We start from the raw sequence: 16938 nt of genomic DNA, 5'->3' as shown, positions 1-16938 counted from the left end.
TGAGGATTTGATAGTATTTCACTGGCATTTTCCCTGCAGACCTGGGCAGGCAGTGAATGCAGAGAGGCCAAGAGGAGCTCTCGTGGCTATGGCCAGGCCAGCGCCTTGTCCCTGTGGTCAACCCTGCCATCCCGCTGCCACCCACCTCTTCGTAGTTCCTTGACAGAAAGCCAAGTTCTTCTTTCAGACTTTCTATTTGACTCTCCAGATCCATCTTTGCCAAATTAGCTTCATCAATGACTTTATACAGAGAGCTGATTTCCTCTTCCGCTGCCTTGCGAAATGGCTGCTCATTTTCATATCTGCAGATAAAGGAACTCAATCAGCATATCTGGCTGACCCAAAGGGAAAAAAAATCAGATACTACAGGAAGGCCAATTATGGGACAGACCATGAATGTTTAAAAAGTTATTTGTTTCAATAACTTTGAGAGCCCTGTTGGTTGTTCCCAGGTCAATTTCTTAACATGAAAGCGATCGTAGCTAACATCTGGTAAGCTGGCTTCATGGGCTGCCACCCTCCTGGGGCCTTTGCAGCTCAGCTCTCTGAGGAAGGCTTCTCCAGGAGTTCAGATCCCTGTAAGGGGTCCAGCATCTTCCTCACTGTCCTGAATTGTCCTCCTTTTCACCTGAGGACCATTTAATGGACATCACTGAGATCCTGCTAAGGACCAGGCTGGGGAATCCCCAAATAGGGACTGTGCTGAAATTCCCAACTGTGGCTGCAAACCCAAATGGGGAATGTGGATGAGGGACCCCAAGGGAAAGGTGGGGGTGGAAGTACACTGCAGAACTCAGATTAACCTATAGGGGGCGCTGCTGCCCAGTTTCTCTCCACTGTGTGGGAAGGGGTTTGACACAGATCTCTTCCAGAGAAGCAGGAAGCTAGGATTTACATATGACATATCCAGAGTTTTAAACACCTACAACGTATGTAATAACATGCATGTGTGCACCAGTGTGTGTACATGCACACACACACACACACACACATCTAAACTGCCTACTCTGTTCTGTTTCAATCCTAGTTCTCAAAATCGCTGGTTTGCAACAGAACTTTCTTTCTAGAAACTACCTGCCATCTTTGCCTGATTTCTCCTGGTGCATTCCCCGCCCTTCCTTGGCAAACCTCACACCTGACCTCCATCCGTTCCCCAAAAGGGAGGAGTCGCACACTGCTCATTCCAGGAAGCCTCTTAGGGTCTTAGAATTATAAGGGACTTTAGAGGTCCACAGACAAACCCCTGCCCCGTGAGAATCCCTCGATGGCATTCCTGACAGACCATCATCGCAGCCTCTGCTTGCTTATTTCCAGGGCTGGACAAATGGTCACCTTTTAAGGTCACCTTTCCATCTTTGGGTTGCTTCCTTCAAGAGTTTAAATCTCGATTCCTGTAAAACTCTTGAGTTCTAATATCTGGAACACCCAGAGTCCGCTGACCCTGCCATTGGCAGTCCTACAGATATTTAGCGTCCTCCCCCCACACCCCATCCCCACAAGCCTTTTCTTTTTCAGATTAAACGTTTTCAGTTCCTTCCTCCATTCCTCAGGTAGATGGCTTCCACGTAATTGTCAAGGGCAGGGACTGTGGCTTCCCCTCTTTGAGTTCCCTGCACCCCACTTTAGGCTTCAGATATATTTGTGGACTAATCAGAAATGCTTCTATTGGTCTGTGTCTATCTCTAAAATATGAAACAGAAAACTGAACTCAGAACTCCAGATGCTGCTGGATGAATTCAGATTCCTGTGAGGCCCTCTGCTCCTTTGTTTGACTCGAATTCTTTTCATCGTGGTCCCCAAGATTGATTTTGTGGCTTTTCGTCTCTTAGCACATTTGCTCATTTGATGACCCGCCGTGTTTGCTGCTGACTCATTTCGAACCTCCTGTCAATCTGAACCTCTGAGCATTCCCACCAGAGCTCCTCAAAGCCCGATTTCCCCAAACCCCAAAGTAGAAGTTGATATCTGTCCTCTTTCAATTTCCCTGGCCCATTGTTCTAAGGTGTTGGGGTCATTTTTAATTCCAATTCTGTCATCCTTAGTCTTCACGGTTCCTCTTGGGTTTGTATGACCTGTCATTTAGCCAGACCTTGGACCATGTACCCTGAAGTTAAAGATAGTCAAACGGGGCTGGGGATGTGGCTCAGTGGTAGAGGTCTTTGTTGGATCCCCAGCATGAAAAACCCAACCAACCAACCAAACAAACAAAAAGTTAAATGAAGGGATCAAGGAGACCTGCACCTTGAATCAGCTCTCAGGGGATGGCTTCTGAGGCATTCTTGTGAAGCCCTTTTTATAGGATTAGATTTTTCTACCCAAATGTATTCTTTAGGAAGGAATGTATTTTCATTGACATTTTGTATTTTTTTTTTCTTCTTTTGGATGCTAGGGGTTGAACCCAGGGTCTCATGCCTGCTAAGCCCACAGTCTATTGCTGAGCTACACCCCAGCCCCTTCCTTCATATTTTAGCCCTTTGGGAAACAAATTCTGTCCCTCCAGCTGAAGTGAAAACCCACCCATGTCAATCAGGATTTGTTTGTGCCCTTAGGTCCCATATAGACTTTTTATTTTTTTTTTTAAATTTCTCTAAGGATTCAAAACGCCCTGTGATGCCCCCAAGGCTGATGTAAGATTTTAGCCTTTTCTTGCTCCCCTCTTTCCCTTTCCCTCCACCCTGAAGTCTTTGGTGAGCACCTCTGAGCTCCTGACACCCAGAACGGCCTGGCCTAGCCCCGCCACTTCTCCTGGGCTCCTCCACTACCACTCAGCTCTGAATTCGTCGTGTAGCCCTGAAAGCTGGACAGGCATTCCCTTCTCCATTCTTATTTCAGTAAATGGAATCACAGGTCTTCTCCTTAGCCCAGGTTCAAAACCTGGAATTGACCTTTGCTTCCTCTTTTTATACTTAATATGCAGATTATTGTCAAATCCTGCTGATACTTTCTTAGACGGTTGCTTAAGTCAGCCCGTGGCTACCGTCCTCAGCCGGCCCTCAACACCTTGTGCCTGAACTACAGTGGCCTCCGAGTTGCCTCCTCTAAGTGTGGCTCCAGAGTGACCATCATTGACCACACAGGGTCAGTGTTCTGATCAGAGGACTTTAGCCTCCTTAATAATCGGATCCACCTTATTTCCCAACAACTCCCAGTCCTGGCCCAGGCCCTTCTCTCCTGCTGGCCTTGTAGGAGCATCTTGCCAGCATATGTGGGAGACTGAGGCAGGAGGATCATAGGGTCGAGGCCAGACTCTGCTACTTAGCAAGACCTGGTCTCAAAATAAATCACTTATCTCTCATCAATACAGAGACCCCTTTCGAGCTAAATCTGGTCTCCATGAGTCTGCTCAAGTCTTTTCTTTCTGTGGGTTTCCCTGCTCTTACATTGGCACAATCTTCGGTAGGACAGACAAGGTCTCCTAGGATTTGGCCTCTCTCTGGGTTTCCAGCCTTATCTGTGTTCCCCACCTCATTCCCTCCATGTGCACGAGCTGCTTTACCCCCCCCCCCCCCGCCCCAAAGCACTCTGCTGTATGTACCTCTTTCCTTACACGTGTGCCTCCTCGGTGGCCAGGCCAACTCCCACCTGAGCTTTGGGACCCAAACCGGGTATTACCTGGCAGAGCTAAATGACCTTCCTCACCTGTGCTCATCCATCCTGCAATGTCATTATCCCTACAGCAACTTTACCATTGACCCTGAGGTCTGGAACCACGTCCCGTTTACCTCATTCCCAGCACCTGGCATGGCGCCGGGCACAGAGCTGGCATTCAAATATTTGTTGAATTGATTCGTTTATTGATTCAACAAGTATCTGTGGAGCATTCATCTCGTGCCTGGCACTGTGATAGCGAGAAGTGAAATAGACCAAGACCTTGCTTTTGGTGTGTCATGTGCTAGTCTGTGGCGTGGAAGAAGTGCGTACTGAATAAATAAATGCATCAGTGGATGAATGAGTGAAATAAATTGTAGCCAGTTCCTCCCTTAATTTCATACTATTATGAAGTTCCATTTTAAATATATTTATTTATTTATTTTTGTGTTACTGGGGATGGAACCCAAGGTCGCTTTACCACTGAACTAGATCCCCAGTCTTATTTATTTATTTATTTATTTTAAAATTTTGAGCCCAGGTCTTGCTACGTAGCAGAGTCTGGCCTCAACCCTGTGATCCTCCTGCCTCAGTCTCCCACATTGCTGGGATTCAAGGTGTGTGCCACCATACCTGCTATTTAAAAGTTACTGCACGTGGCTTTATGTCCACTGGAGTCTCTCTTTGCATAGCTGTCAGAGGCTGGGGTGGTGGCTTCACTCCATGGGGCTGCTCTGAATAGGACGTGGGTGACCCAGCCACACTGTTTGGCTGAGAATCTCCTTGACCCCAGGGTGACTTATAATGGAGATACATTTAGCAGATGGAGAAACCTGGACTCTCAAGTTTACCCTAAGGTGTCCTCATCCTTAGATAAGATGGTAATGGGATCAGGTTCTTCTGTGGAGACTCCAAACCATATACTTCTCCTCTCTTGTCTTCATCAATTTAGGGGAAGAGTCCTTGAAACAATCCCATTGCCCATCCACGAACCCAGCTCCCAGGATGCTCTTCCTCAAGGTCTTCTTCATTTTGCTTCTCCATTTGACCACTGTTTCCCAAACTTCACTCATCTATATGATTTTGCTCTAAATGCATATCCCCCGTATCACTATTTACTTTCTATTTTTCCTTAAATATAGCTACTGAAAAGGTTAATCTTGGGCTGGAGAGGTAGCTCAGTTGGTAAAGTGCTTGCCTCACATGCATAAGGCCCTGGGTTCAATCCCCAGCTCCACAAAAAATAAAATAAAGCAAATGTGCTGGGCATGGTGGCGCTTGCCTGTAATTCCAGCAGCTCAGGAGCCTGAGGCAGGATCTCAAGTTCAAAGCCAGCCTCAGCAATTTATAGAGTCCCTGAGCAACTCAGTGAGACCCTGTCTCTAAATAAAACACAAAAAAGGCTGGAGATGTGGCTCAGTGGTTAATTACCCCTGGTAGCCCCTCCCCCCAGTAAATCTTAAAGTTTAAAATCTCTTTATATAAAATAAACTTTAAGTTGCTACTCTAAATGGTGCTACTATAGTGGGAAAATAACCTCATGGGTCATAAACAGAAGATAACTATAAAAATAAATACATCACTGTTAAAAATAAAATGTTTGTGGGCTGGGGATGTGGCTCAAGTGGTAGCGCGCTTGCCTGGCAAGTGTGTGGCCTGGGTTTGATCCTCAGCACCACATACAAACAAAGATGTTGTGTCCGCCGAAAGCTAAAAAATAAATATTAAAAATTCTCTCTCTCTCTCTCTCAAAAAATTATAAAAATAAAATGTTTGTTCTTATATTACTTAAAACAACCTGAAAAAATAGTATGCACATCACACATGAAGAAATACTGTGTTAAACTTCATATCAGTGGTTCTCAGGCCTGGGTACATGGTAAGGTACCTGTGAGCTTTAAAAATCCTGAAGCCCAGGCCCCACCGCCAGGGATTTTGATTGAATTATTCCTTAGGGTTTGGTGTGCTGGTATTTTAGGAATCCAGGTAATTCCAATATGCAGCCAGGGTTGCAAGTTCTTACTCTAAACCAGTGGCTCTCAAAGTGTGGTGTGAGGATCAGCAGAATCAGCACACCTGGGAACTCATTAAAAATGGAAATGTCAGGTGCCGCTCCAGACCCTTGGAATCAGAAACTCAGGGTGGGGCCCAGCAGTCGGTGATTTCTGTAAGGTCCCACAGTGATCAGGATGCACCCAAGAGCTTGAGAACCCTGCTCTAAACCAAGTGCCCTTGGGGCCTAACATTTATAGATCTGGAGTCTCCTGGGCCTCTGTTATCCCACCCCAGCCTCCCATGAAGATGGATGTGAGAGATGCAGACTCCAGGATAGTGCGGTCTGTGTTGCCCAGGACACGGAGGGGCGTGGAGGGGATGTCCCCTCTGCTGCAGAGCCTTACCTCTCTTTAAAGTCATCAGCACCTGCCTGGAGAGTCTCATTCTGCAGCATGAGCCTGGCATTTTCCAGAACGGCCTCGCCCACCTGCAACGACATACATCAAGGGAGGTGAGGTTGCTGACCACTGTGACCCGCGTGGGACACAGAGGCTCTGGGGAACTGGAAGCACCTTTCACCAGGCTGATGTTTTTAGAATTCATTTCCCTACATGTTTTTAGAATTAATTGAAAAGGGGGAGGAGGAAGAGATGAGAAGGCCCAACTTCTGGAGGTCTCTCAGGAGTTTTTAGAATTTGATGTTTGGAACAAAAGGATCATCCAAAGGCAGACTTGCCCACAGCCCCTCTCGCAGTGAGGAGCTCTGACTCTCCAGGAAAGAGTTCTGACTCCTTAAAACAAAGTGTCACTGGCTTTGCTTAGCAGCTCTTAACACTATCGGATCACAGATGCCTCTGAAGCCCGTGGAGATGAAATCTCTAGACCAATGCAGCCCAGCAGGACTTCCTGTGGTGCCGGGCAAGTGCTAGATCAGCACGTACAACACGGTGGCCACATGTGGCTACTGACACTCAAGGTGGAGCAAGCAGGGGCTGAGGGGCTGAAAATTCATTTTTTATTGGTTGTTCAAAACATTACAAAGCTCATGACATATCATCTTCCATACATTTGATTCAAGTGGGTTATGAACTCCCATTTTTTACCCCAATACAGGTTGCAGAATCACATCGGTTACACAACCACAATTTAATTTAACTGTATTTAATTTAAATTTAAATAACCACACGTGGCAGTTGGCCACCATGTAGTATGACGGTAGAATTTCATTCCCCCTCAGGGTTTCATGGAGGCTTGAAGAGTAGTTTTTAAATTTGGTCCCTCATGGGTAGGGACTAGTGTATGTAAATATAGTGTGCTTATATATGTACACATATATATGCTTATATATATGCACACACACACTAGTGTGTATATATACAACACCCATGTGTATTTACACATATACATAAACATATATACATATATGCACACATACATATGTGTATTATTTATATATATAGCAAGTTCTTTAAAAAAATCTTTTAAAAATTTTTAATTGACAAATAATAATTTCATGTATTTATTGGTGCCATCTATTTTTTAAAAATATCTATTTTGCATTGTGGAATGATTAAATCAAGCTAATTAACATGCTCGGCACTAACAATCCTCAGGGAAATGCAAATGAAAACCACAAGAAGATATATCACATTGCACCAGTTAGGATGTCTGTTATGAAAAAGGTGAAGGATCACAAGTGCTGGAGAGGATGTGGAGGGAAGGACTCCTGCCGGCAGGGATGTGAATTGGTGCAGCCACTTTAGAAGACAGTCTGCAGGTTCCTCAAAACACTTACAACCACATGATTCAGCAATCCCACTTGTGGGTTTCTATCTTTAGTTGCAAGTTCTTTACTGACTAGAAGAAGGACTCCACACACCAGAGACGAAAGACAGGAATAAGATCAGAAATAAATGGGGGAGGATCCTAGTTTATCCCTTCTGCAGTGTGCCTGAGGGCCAGGCCAGAACAGAGAAAAGATTAGTTTTGCCAGTGGGAAATTCAATGGAATGAAACAAAATCAGGTGACCATATTGGAACAAGAGGGGTGCATAATCATTGCTACCTCCCTAGATGGGGACTTGCTTCTGCCCCTGGGCTCCTCAGCCTTCCCTCATCACGGCTCTTCACCTGTACTTTCAAGATAACATTTTACAGTTGACTATTTGAGGCTGATTTTTCACAGTGATGCCTCTGGAAAATGTTCCACTCAAGCATTGGACCTTGGGTCATGGCCGGTGTCCAGATTGTGTGCTCAAAAAACGACCAAGGCAGAAGGTTATAAAGGTTATAAAGAAGGTTGCTTCAAAAGTGGTTCAGACTAGTGGCCATGCAGGGGCTGATGAAGACGGATGCAGGGCATTCGCTGATAAAACTTGGGAGAACCTCTTTAAGAAAAAGAATTTTAACTGACTGAGGGGTGCATGCATATAAAAAAAAACTAGTGGCTCAGGAGGCTGAGTCAGGAGGATCACAATTTCAAAAAGCCAGCCTCAGCAATTTAGCAAGGCCCTAAACAACTTAGTGAGACCCTGTCTCAAAATGAAAAATAAAAAGGGCTGAGGATGTGGCTCAGTGGTTAAGCACCCCTGGGTTCAATCTCTGATACCAATAATTAATTAATTAATTGATGTAAGGGACTAGAATAAGTTACAGGACCCAGGAGGGGACGTGTGCAGGTGAAGGACCCAGAGCTCTTAAGTTCTCCGCTTTGGTACAACTTAATTTTATTTGTGTATTTGTTTTGACGTTTTGAACTTGGGACCCAGGCTGTAGACAGCAAAAAATAAAAGAAACAAAAAAACCCCAAACAAAGCCTTGGTGTGTGTCTGTGGGTGGGGGAGGGGATTAAATTCTGGAAAGGCAGAAAGATGAGTAGAAACCTAGTCACCCCAGAGTCCTGCTGGCAGAATCAACACCGCTGGATTTTTGGACTTTGTCCCACAAATCTGTGGCTTTGCTTTATCCTGTGCGGAGTGAGTTGGTGACATTTCTCCAGTTTATTGGAAACTGTTTATAAGGCAGAGGATGCCTGGGGCCGTCAACCCGTGAAGGGGCTGGGGAGGAAACGCGGAGGGCTTGAAGGTGAGGTGAGGCCGAGTTCTGCTTCTCAGTGTCCTTGCTCCTGGGTGACCTCTGAGTTCCCACTCTGGTCTGGGAAGGAACAAGAGTGCCTTCTGAGGGTAATTTGGATGCTTCTTGCAGATAGGGCGGCTCTGTCCAAATGTCTGTCCTTGGAGGCTTGTATGGCTGGAGAAACTGGAGGCCTTCCTGCTTTTTCTGTTGTTTAGTAACAACCAGGGGTTTATTTCACCCTCAACCAGAGCCTAATTATAGGCCCTGGCTTGCCAAAGTACAGCTTGCTGGCCCTGTTTACCCATCTCCTTCCCAGACAGAGATCCTAAAATAAACCCGCAGTCTCCACTCTCTAGCCATAGAGAGAAGTCCTCCCCACTAAGCATAGTCAACCCCTTCTCTGTAGTTAGTTGTTCGTTGGCTTCTCAGCTGGAGAAAAGACCAGTCAGGGGGCAGGAGCAGGAGCAGGATTGGACCTTCCCTGAGGTTTAGTTCAGATTGAGGACTGGGATGATGGCCCAGAGGGATTAAGGCCAAAGATAAGGAGCCTGCAGGGGAACAGAGTATGTCTTTGTCTCCACTTGGGAAAACCTTCATGAAATCTCCCCCAGAGCTGTGGACAGCAAAGGAAGAGGGAGGGTCAGTTAAATTTACTGACCACTACACGTGTGCCCAGCCACATGCTGGAGCTGGCTGCTGAGAGCTCGATTGTTAAATATTTTAGGAGTTTTCATGAGCTGTTTGTGAAATACAGCCAGCATGAAAAATTAAATTATGTAAACTTTTAATTAAATCAATCCCTTTAAAAAAAACAAAGGCCATCAAATTCGATTGTCGCATTGTGTGCATATGTGAATGTCTTAACAAATCCTACCATTATGTACCACTATAATGCACCAATAAAAATATGGAAGGAAAAAAAACACAAAGGCAGGAAGTATTCAAAAGGCAAGGGTAAGTTTCCTCACTTATTAATTATTTTGCTATGTCTACGTGTCTGTTCTGTTCTTAAGGTTATTTCCTTCCGTGGTGACATCTCTCCCCAAATCCTTATTCAACAACATGTTGTTAGCTCAATATCAGCCATGGTGAGAGTATTTACACCAGGGTAATTGGCAAACAACTATAAACCAGAGACTTATTCATGGATACCAGCTTTTTTTTTTTTTTTTGTACTGGGATTTGAACCCAGGGATGCATTATCACCGAACCATGTCCCTGGAACTTTTTGTTTTTTATTTACAGACAGGTTCCCATGAAGTTTCCCAGGCTGGCCTTGAACTCTGGATCCTCCTAACTCAGTCTCCAGTGACTATAATAGACAATCCTGCAAAGGACAGCCAACTCTTAAGCAGGCATCAGTTCACTGACTGTGCTCTGTACTGAACTAGATACTCAACATGCACAGCTTCATTAAATGATCAAGACATCCCTCTAAAGCTGATAGCAACAGCCCCATTTCACAAACGAGTGTATTGAGGCTCAGAGAGCTTATGTCAGCTATCCCAAACCACATAGCTGGAAATTAGCAGAACCAGAACACCAACCCATGTCAATGGGACTCAAAAATGTGCAGGATTTTGTCATTAGCTTTGAAAACTCAAAGGCACATTACATTCTTGTGCAGAATTATTTTCTGCCTTTTTCCTGTAACAGGACCAAACTAGCACCCACTTCAAGCCCCTCAGCTTTATCTCAGATCCCTGTAAACTGAGGAGAGCAGGAGACAGATCTATGGGTCCAAACGAGGACCCGGGGAACTTGGGCTACTAAGCACGTCCCTTTTGAGTCCCAGAGAAGAAAGATCACTTGTATCTTAAGCTGCAAGAGATATACATTAATGATCGGGTCCTGTCTGATATTTGGTTGAAGTGGATGCAAATTAACGTTGCCTCTTGGATCAACTTTTCTTTCCAGGGCAGAAGGCAATAAAAAATACCAAATGTGATGATGTCCAGTCATTGGGCTGATGCTATGAGTAACAGAATATTTACTCAAGACCTTGCAACCATCTCTATCCTCTTCTCTAATGGGAAAAAAGTGCACATGAATGTGATAGTGGCCTTTGTGTGTAAATCTGAAGGGTGGGCAGCCAGCAGCATGTTACCAGGAGTGCTGGGTGGAGAAATCCTCTCCTCTGATCTTCCTGCCTAATCAGAGCTGAAGATGACACGTCATGGCCACATGATTTCATACCAGGCTTCTTGTTAAAAAGAGACCCTGTCAGGGCATCACTAGTGTGAATTGCCACATGAAATTAGGTGGTTTTGGGGATGAGTTTCAGTGGAGAGAAAAACTAGTGTTTCAAAGCATAATATGCTGTCCGAAGGGGACAGCCAGGGCTGAGTTCCAGGGGAATGGGTTGTAGAAGGTCATAGGTCAAGATCCCAGGAGGGTGAGATCGAGGAGGAAGAGGTCACTAGGGCCATCTTCCTCTGCTCCTCCACAGGGGGCTTCCTTTAGCCCATTTCATGTCGGTGGTTCTCAAAATTTGCTGACTGGGCCCACAGTATCAGTACGACTTGGAAGCTCATGAGAAATGCAAATTCTTAGAGCCTATCTCCAATGTATGAATCAGGATTTCTGGGGGTGGGTGGCAACGACTCGTATTTGAACAATTCATCCGACAGTCACTGAACAACTGCTTTGTGCAAAGACAAGCAACAATCGTCATAATGGCCACCATTCATGGAATGCTTCTCCTGTGCCAGGCAGCCTGCTCTCAGGGGCTTCCATGCCCACTGGACTTTGAGAACCAGGCTTTTCTGAGACCCCGCCCCCAGGCTTGCTCATCGCACAGTGCAGCAGCAAGCCCTGGTTCTCGTTGGAGCTGTTTGTCCATGATACCTGGAGCACCTTGCTTTACCACCTCGCACTCCCAGGCATTCTTGCCTGAGAAACCATTTATTCTCACCTTCATTTCCTCTGCATGTAATTGTTGGTGATTTGATGCCAGTTTCTGGGCCAATTGTTGGAGAATTAGCAGCCAATGTAGGAGCTGAGGTTTAAAAGGTAGGCAAAGTCCTGATTTTGGAAGGATGGCCCCAGAGACCAGGGAAAGAAGATGAGATTTGCTGGGAAGAGACATGACCTCTGTGTTAAGCAGACCCCCTGACTACCAAGGACAGGAGGATGGAGGGAGCTGGAGAGGATGCCGAGGGTCAGCCAGGAGGCTCCTGCATAGTCCAGGGAGTCTATCTTATTGATGGTGGCATCCCTGAGGGTGGATTAGGGAAGGTGAAGAGCAGCAGATAGGTTTGACATAGTGGGGGATGGAATGGGCAGTTCTTGGGGTTGGAGTAGTCATGGAAGATCGAGGGAAAAGAATGGAGGATGACTCCTAGGTGTGTAGCCGGAGCAACTGAAAACATGGTGTGGCCTTTGTTGATGCTCTTCCTTCTCCATGGATCATCCTTGTATCTGCACCCGCCCCCAGAGGCCTGTTATCCCTGCTTTACCACATTCATTTTGATGTACTCTAGAGTCAATGGCAGCAGTTCTTATTCTTTAACTTAACTCCTCCACTCGCCAGCTTGGGCCAATAACTGAAAGTAATGCTAAGATTAGGTTTCCTCATCCATATAAGGAGGATAACAGCACTCCCTACCTCCCTGGGGTGGTTGGGAGAATTCAATGAGCCAATGTATGGGAAGCACTCGCAGACCGCCTGGCACAGACTGAGCATGCTATGAATAGTGCCTATTATTATTATTGTTATTTGTCTTTGTACAAAGCAGTTGTTCAATGAATGTCGAATGAATTAGATTGGTTTGTACAGTCGGACACTGTTCACACTCCACTTTTTCCTTCTTTCTTCTTCTTTTTGTTGGGTGCTGGGGATTGAACCCAGGGCTTTGCATATGCTAGGCACATGCTCTACCACTGAGCTGCATCCCCAGATTCCACTGTTCCAGTTTTTCTGAATGCATAGGCAGTTGAAAAAAGATTTCCATCTAGTGGCTTGATATATATATATATATATAAAATTATATATATATAATAATTTTTTTCTTTCTTTCAGTTTTTCCTGTCCAGAGTGATTTGAAAAACCCTGATCATTTGTATTATGAGGATGAGGATTTTATCCTTTCCTACCACTGTCTACGTCAGGGATGTGGTTATTAAAACGAACGGAGCTGGTAGTGGCAGATGAGGGATTGGAACATTATTGTATTTAAAAAAGGCAAAGACAAGCAGCATTTTAAAAAAGATTATCATTTGGACCCAAGAGTACAATTAACGTTTTATTCAGAGTTAAGGATATTGGCATCCCAGCAGCTGGAATTGCGGGCTTGGGGAGGAGGCTGGCAAGACGGGGCTCCTGGGAAATTAAACTCAGCTGGCACAGAGGCGAGAGGCAGGATTCCCTTGGAAATCCTTATCACATTTCTTTGACTTTCAAGTTTAGGAGGGATGCTCAGCCTGACTTGCTTCTAACAATAAATGAACAAGAAGCCATCATCTGTCCCAGCACCTAGCCACACTGACCTTACCAAGATGGCAGAGCCTGCCCTATGGCCAAAGCTGCAGGTGCTTCTCTGCGTTCATCTTGACCTTCCAGTTTCACGGGTTGCAGAAGATGCACTTTTCTCTCTTGGTTTCCATGACACCACTCTCTCCTGCTCTCCCTCCCACTTCATTGATTATTTTTTTCTCACCTTTCTCTTGTTTAATAGGTTGTTCTCCCTTACCAGACCCCTAAGTGGTAGAGTTTCTTGGCCTCAGGTTTAGGGGCTTCCTTTGATCTGATCTGTTCACACGGACTTAAGTGCCATTGCACATGCTAGTGACTTCCACCTTTACATCCCTAGCTCAGAAACTGTCCTTCTGACTCCAGACATGCAGACCCACTCTCCCTGGCATCTTCAAACTGAACATGTCCCCAAGATGGAAATCTAGATTTTTTTTACCCTCAAATCTTTCCTTTTCCCATTTGCCCAGAAACCAGGGTGTCATCTCGACTTCTCACTTTCTCTGATCTACACGTTGAAGCCAACACGGGGTCTATCCGCTGTGCCCCATGGGGCACGTCAGATCCATCTGCTCATCTCCATCTCTCCTGTTGTCACCCATGCATGTCACCATCACATTCTCCTAAGCCACGTCTTCTAACTCCCTGCTCTGTTCTTCTCTCCTCCAGTGTATTCTACATCTTGCTTCCAGAGGGATTGTCTTAAGCTCCCCAAATCAGATCATGTCAGCCTGATTTAATTAAATCCAACTCTTTAGAGGTGGAATAAAACCCCAACTCATGACAATGGCCTTTAAGACCCTGTCCATCTTCCCAATGCTCACAAGGCTCCAACCATGCTGGTCTCTGGTCTTTATATACCACTCCAGGCTCCCTCCTACCTCAAATCCCTAGCAATGCTGATGCCTGTGCCTGGATCCCTCATCTTCTCTCCTTTGCCTGGGTAGCTCTCTTACCCTGACTCCTTTACCTAAAGTAGAGCTTCATTGGCTCCGTCCCCCTCTGTCTTGTTAGTTTTCCTTCAAACACTTGCTATGACTTGTAATTATGATCAGTTTTTGTTTGGTGATTAACTAGAGAAACTCCCTTTCCTGTCCCCTTGATTTTTCTGTTCTAGCACAGCATCTGGTACAGTAGGGTCAGTGGAGTTAATGAGACCAGCAAAGAGTGCTGCCTCCTTAAGTAGAACCAAAGCAGGGGACGAGCTGGTTCTTGCCCTCAGAGAACTCCCAGGTTCCCACCTGATTCCAACCTGAGAATCACCATGGATACTTTCCCCTTCCTTATCTCTAAGTCAAAACACAACCAATTCCATCTCTCTATCTATCTATCTTCCCAATCCACTCCCCTTCCATTATCCAACTTGCTTCAAGCCCTAATGTCTCTTCTTTGGTTTAACCTGGCAGTTGCTACCTGGGGATGAAGGGAAGAAACTCAAGCACTGAGGTGAAGAGGGCACCTGGAAATGGACCCAGGAAACCGCCATCCAGTTAGGGAGGAGGTCAGCCATCTCTGGAGACAGTTCAACCCAAACACAGTCGCAGCCATTGGGTGTCCTAGGAGCATGAGGGACACGTGAGGGTCAAGGCTGGGGCGTGCTTTGGAAGGTCAGAGCCATGGGCACTACTGAGGCTGGACTGCAGTAACCCTTGACGGCGTCGGGCTGGGCTCTGGCTGAAGGAGGAGCACCCTTGTAGAGGGAGAGCAGGGACAGTGGGGCTGAAACTGGTGGGGGACATTTGTTGCCCTTGTTGGGCAAACAGGAACATTTTGGTTCCTAGGAGTTGCCCTCTGCCGTGATGAGGACTGGTCCTTATCCCCCCACCTTTCCTGGGAACCTTTCCACTCCTCCATGTTCGAATGCGGGGCTCACCTGGCCTCGCACCTGGAGCCTCCTTGGAGCCAGAGGGTGGCTTTGGGCTACAGGAACCAGTGCCAGACACCACAGAGGTCTCACCACTGTATACTTGTAACACCTTCCTGGGTGCATAGGTCTGCAGAACTTGTCATGAGCCAGCTTCTCAAGGCTTGGTTTTCTCTGGACACCTTACAATGTCTAAGTTGCAAGCATCAGGCATGTCAAGATTCAGGGATCCTGGGGACCTGTGGACAGCCAGCTGGCCTCCCTCTAGGACCTCTCTGCTTTCCACCTCCCATCATCCCCTCTTCTACTAGATGTCCTTACAAGCTATTCAAAGTGTGCTCCTGAACAAACCCTCCCAGGTCCCCATGCCCCATGAACTCTTTAGTCTGGGGTACAAGGCCCCTTAAAATTTAGGGCTTGTTTTTCTCTCTAGTTTGATCTTTTCCTCATTTGCTTGCATGGACTGAATTAATTTTCTGCATAGACTCAGGCCATTCCAGCTTCCAGACCTTGACTAATGCTGCTGCTTCTATACATCGTGACCTACCAGCCCCTGCTTCTGTATTTTACTTTGCCCAGTGAACTCCTATTTATCCCTTAAAACCTGACTCAGGCAGCGCTGGGTATCCTCTACTCAGACCTCCTGAGGTGGGCCTCAGTCTCTGCAGTCGTCATGCTGTATTTTATTCTAAATCTTTTTTCTTTCTACCATTGACATTGGTGTCCTGGGGTCAGGGACAATCTCTCATTTCTGCCTCCTTAGCACCCAGTCCAGTGACTGGCATGCAGGTGCTCAATAAATGTTAACTGAATGGATGAAGCAGCTTGCTGAAGAGAGAAAATCAACCCACTATTCTAGTAAACATAAGGCAGGACACAGGTGAAGGTATAGAACTAAATAGAAGATTTCTGAGCAGCAGAACTCAAATTTTAGGGTCAAACTTTATAAAGTCTAAAATAGAATCCACCAAATTCAAGCTTTTTAAAGCACTTACTGTGTGTGCTGCAATAATAGACACTTTGCAGGCATGATCTCATTTAACCCCTATACCTCATGCCAAGTGGTTGTACAAAATGGGCCTACGTCTCTTGTTTCCATTGTACAAATGAGGAAACTGAGGTCCAGAGAGTTTAGGTAACTTGCCCACATAACTAAGTGGCCCAGGAAGAACTTAGCTCACAACTCTCTGACTTCACAGCCCATGATCTTTTTTTTTCTTATTGTGGAAAATTAAAAAAAAAAATATATATATATATAATGATATGTTAAGTTAGAGGGAGACTAGAACACTACCCCCATCTTCCTGCTTCAATGGTTGAAATCTCAAGTTTAATTTTTAAAATCTCCTATACCATTTTCTATCTCCATCTCAGAGATTATCCTACATCCATCACTTGAAATAGTTATAATTATGTCAGTAGTCCCTGCTCTATTTTTTCTTGTTTTTGTTTTTTAATTTTAAAAAGTTTGTTTTTTAATTTAAAATAAAGTTGGGTACCATGGCTCCTGTCTGTAATTCCAGCAATTTGGGAGGCTGAGGCAGGAGGATTGCAAGTTTGAGGCCAGCCTCAGCAATTTAGCGAGACCCTAAGCAACTTGGCAAGACTCTGTCTCAAAATGAAAAGGGCTGGGGATGTGGCTCAGTGGTTAAGCACTCCTGAGTTCAATCCTCAGCTCTGCCCTTTTCCCCAAATTATTACAATAACACCTATGCTTGGTTTTAAATATTCAATAGTACTGAAGATCTTATAAAGAAAATCAATTCCTTGTCTCACATCATCTTCTTTTCCCCCACAACCTGCTTCCAGAAATTTCATTTTTTTCTTTTGTCTAGAGCTTGCCCTGATGACTTTACATCTTTCTGGTCCACTGAGTTACCAGCCAGACATTGTTTACTGACTTCCCGGCTGGCAGATGAGGATGCCACCTCCCTCCCTTTCTACT

The 16938-nt window shown here is 45.5% G+C and overlaps 1 protein-coding gene across 1 annotated transcript in view; it reads right to left on the bottom strand.

Moving 5' to 3' along the window:
- Bfsp2 (beaded filament structural protein 2) overlaps nucleotides 1-16938 on the bottom strand; it is a 67966-nt gene that overhangs the window by 25582 nt on the left and 25446 nt on the right. Inside the window, exons 2-3 of the mRNA XM_021727576.3 lie at nucleotides 5988-6070; nucleotides 146-302 (exon numbers count right to left, since the gene is read on the bottom strand). Coding sequence (XP_021583251.2) covers nucleotides 146-302; nucleotides 5988-6070 — 240 coding nt within the window. The remainder of the gene's footprint in view (nucleotides 1-145; nucleotides 303-5987; nucleotides 6071-16938) is intronic.

The sequence above is a fragment of the Ictidomys tridecemlineatus genome, chromosome 3 (assembly GCF_052094955.1).
Source record: "Ictidomys tridecemlineatus isolate mIctTri1 chromosome 3, mIctTri1.hap1, whole genome shotgun sequence".
Taxonomy (NCBI): domain Eukaryota; kingdom Metazoa; phylum Chordata; class Mammalia; order Rodentia; family Sciuridae; genus Ictidomys; species Ictidomys tridecemlineatus.
The sequence above is the reverse complement of the archived record's forward strand: the minus strand, read 5'-3'. Positions and strand labels throughout refer to the sequence as shown.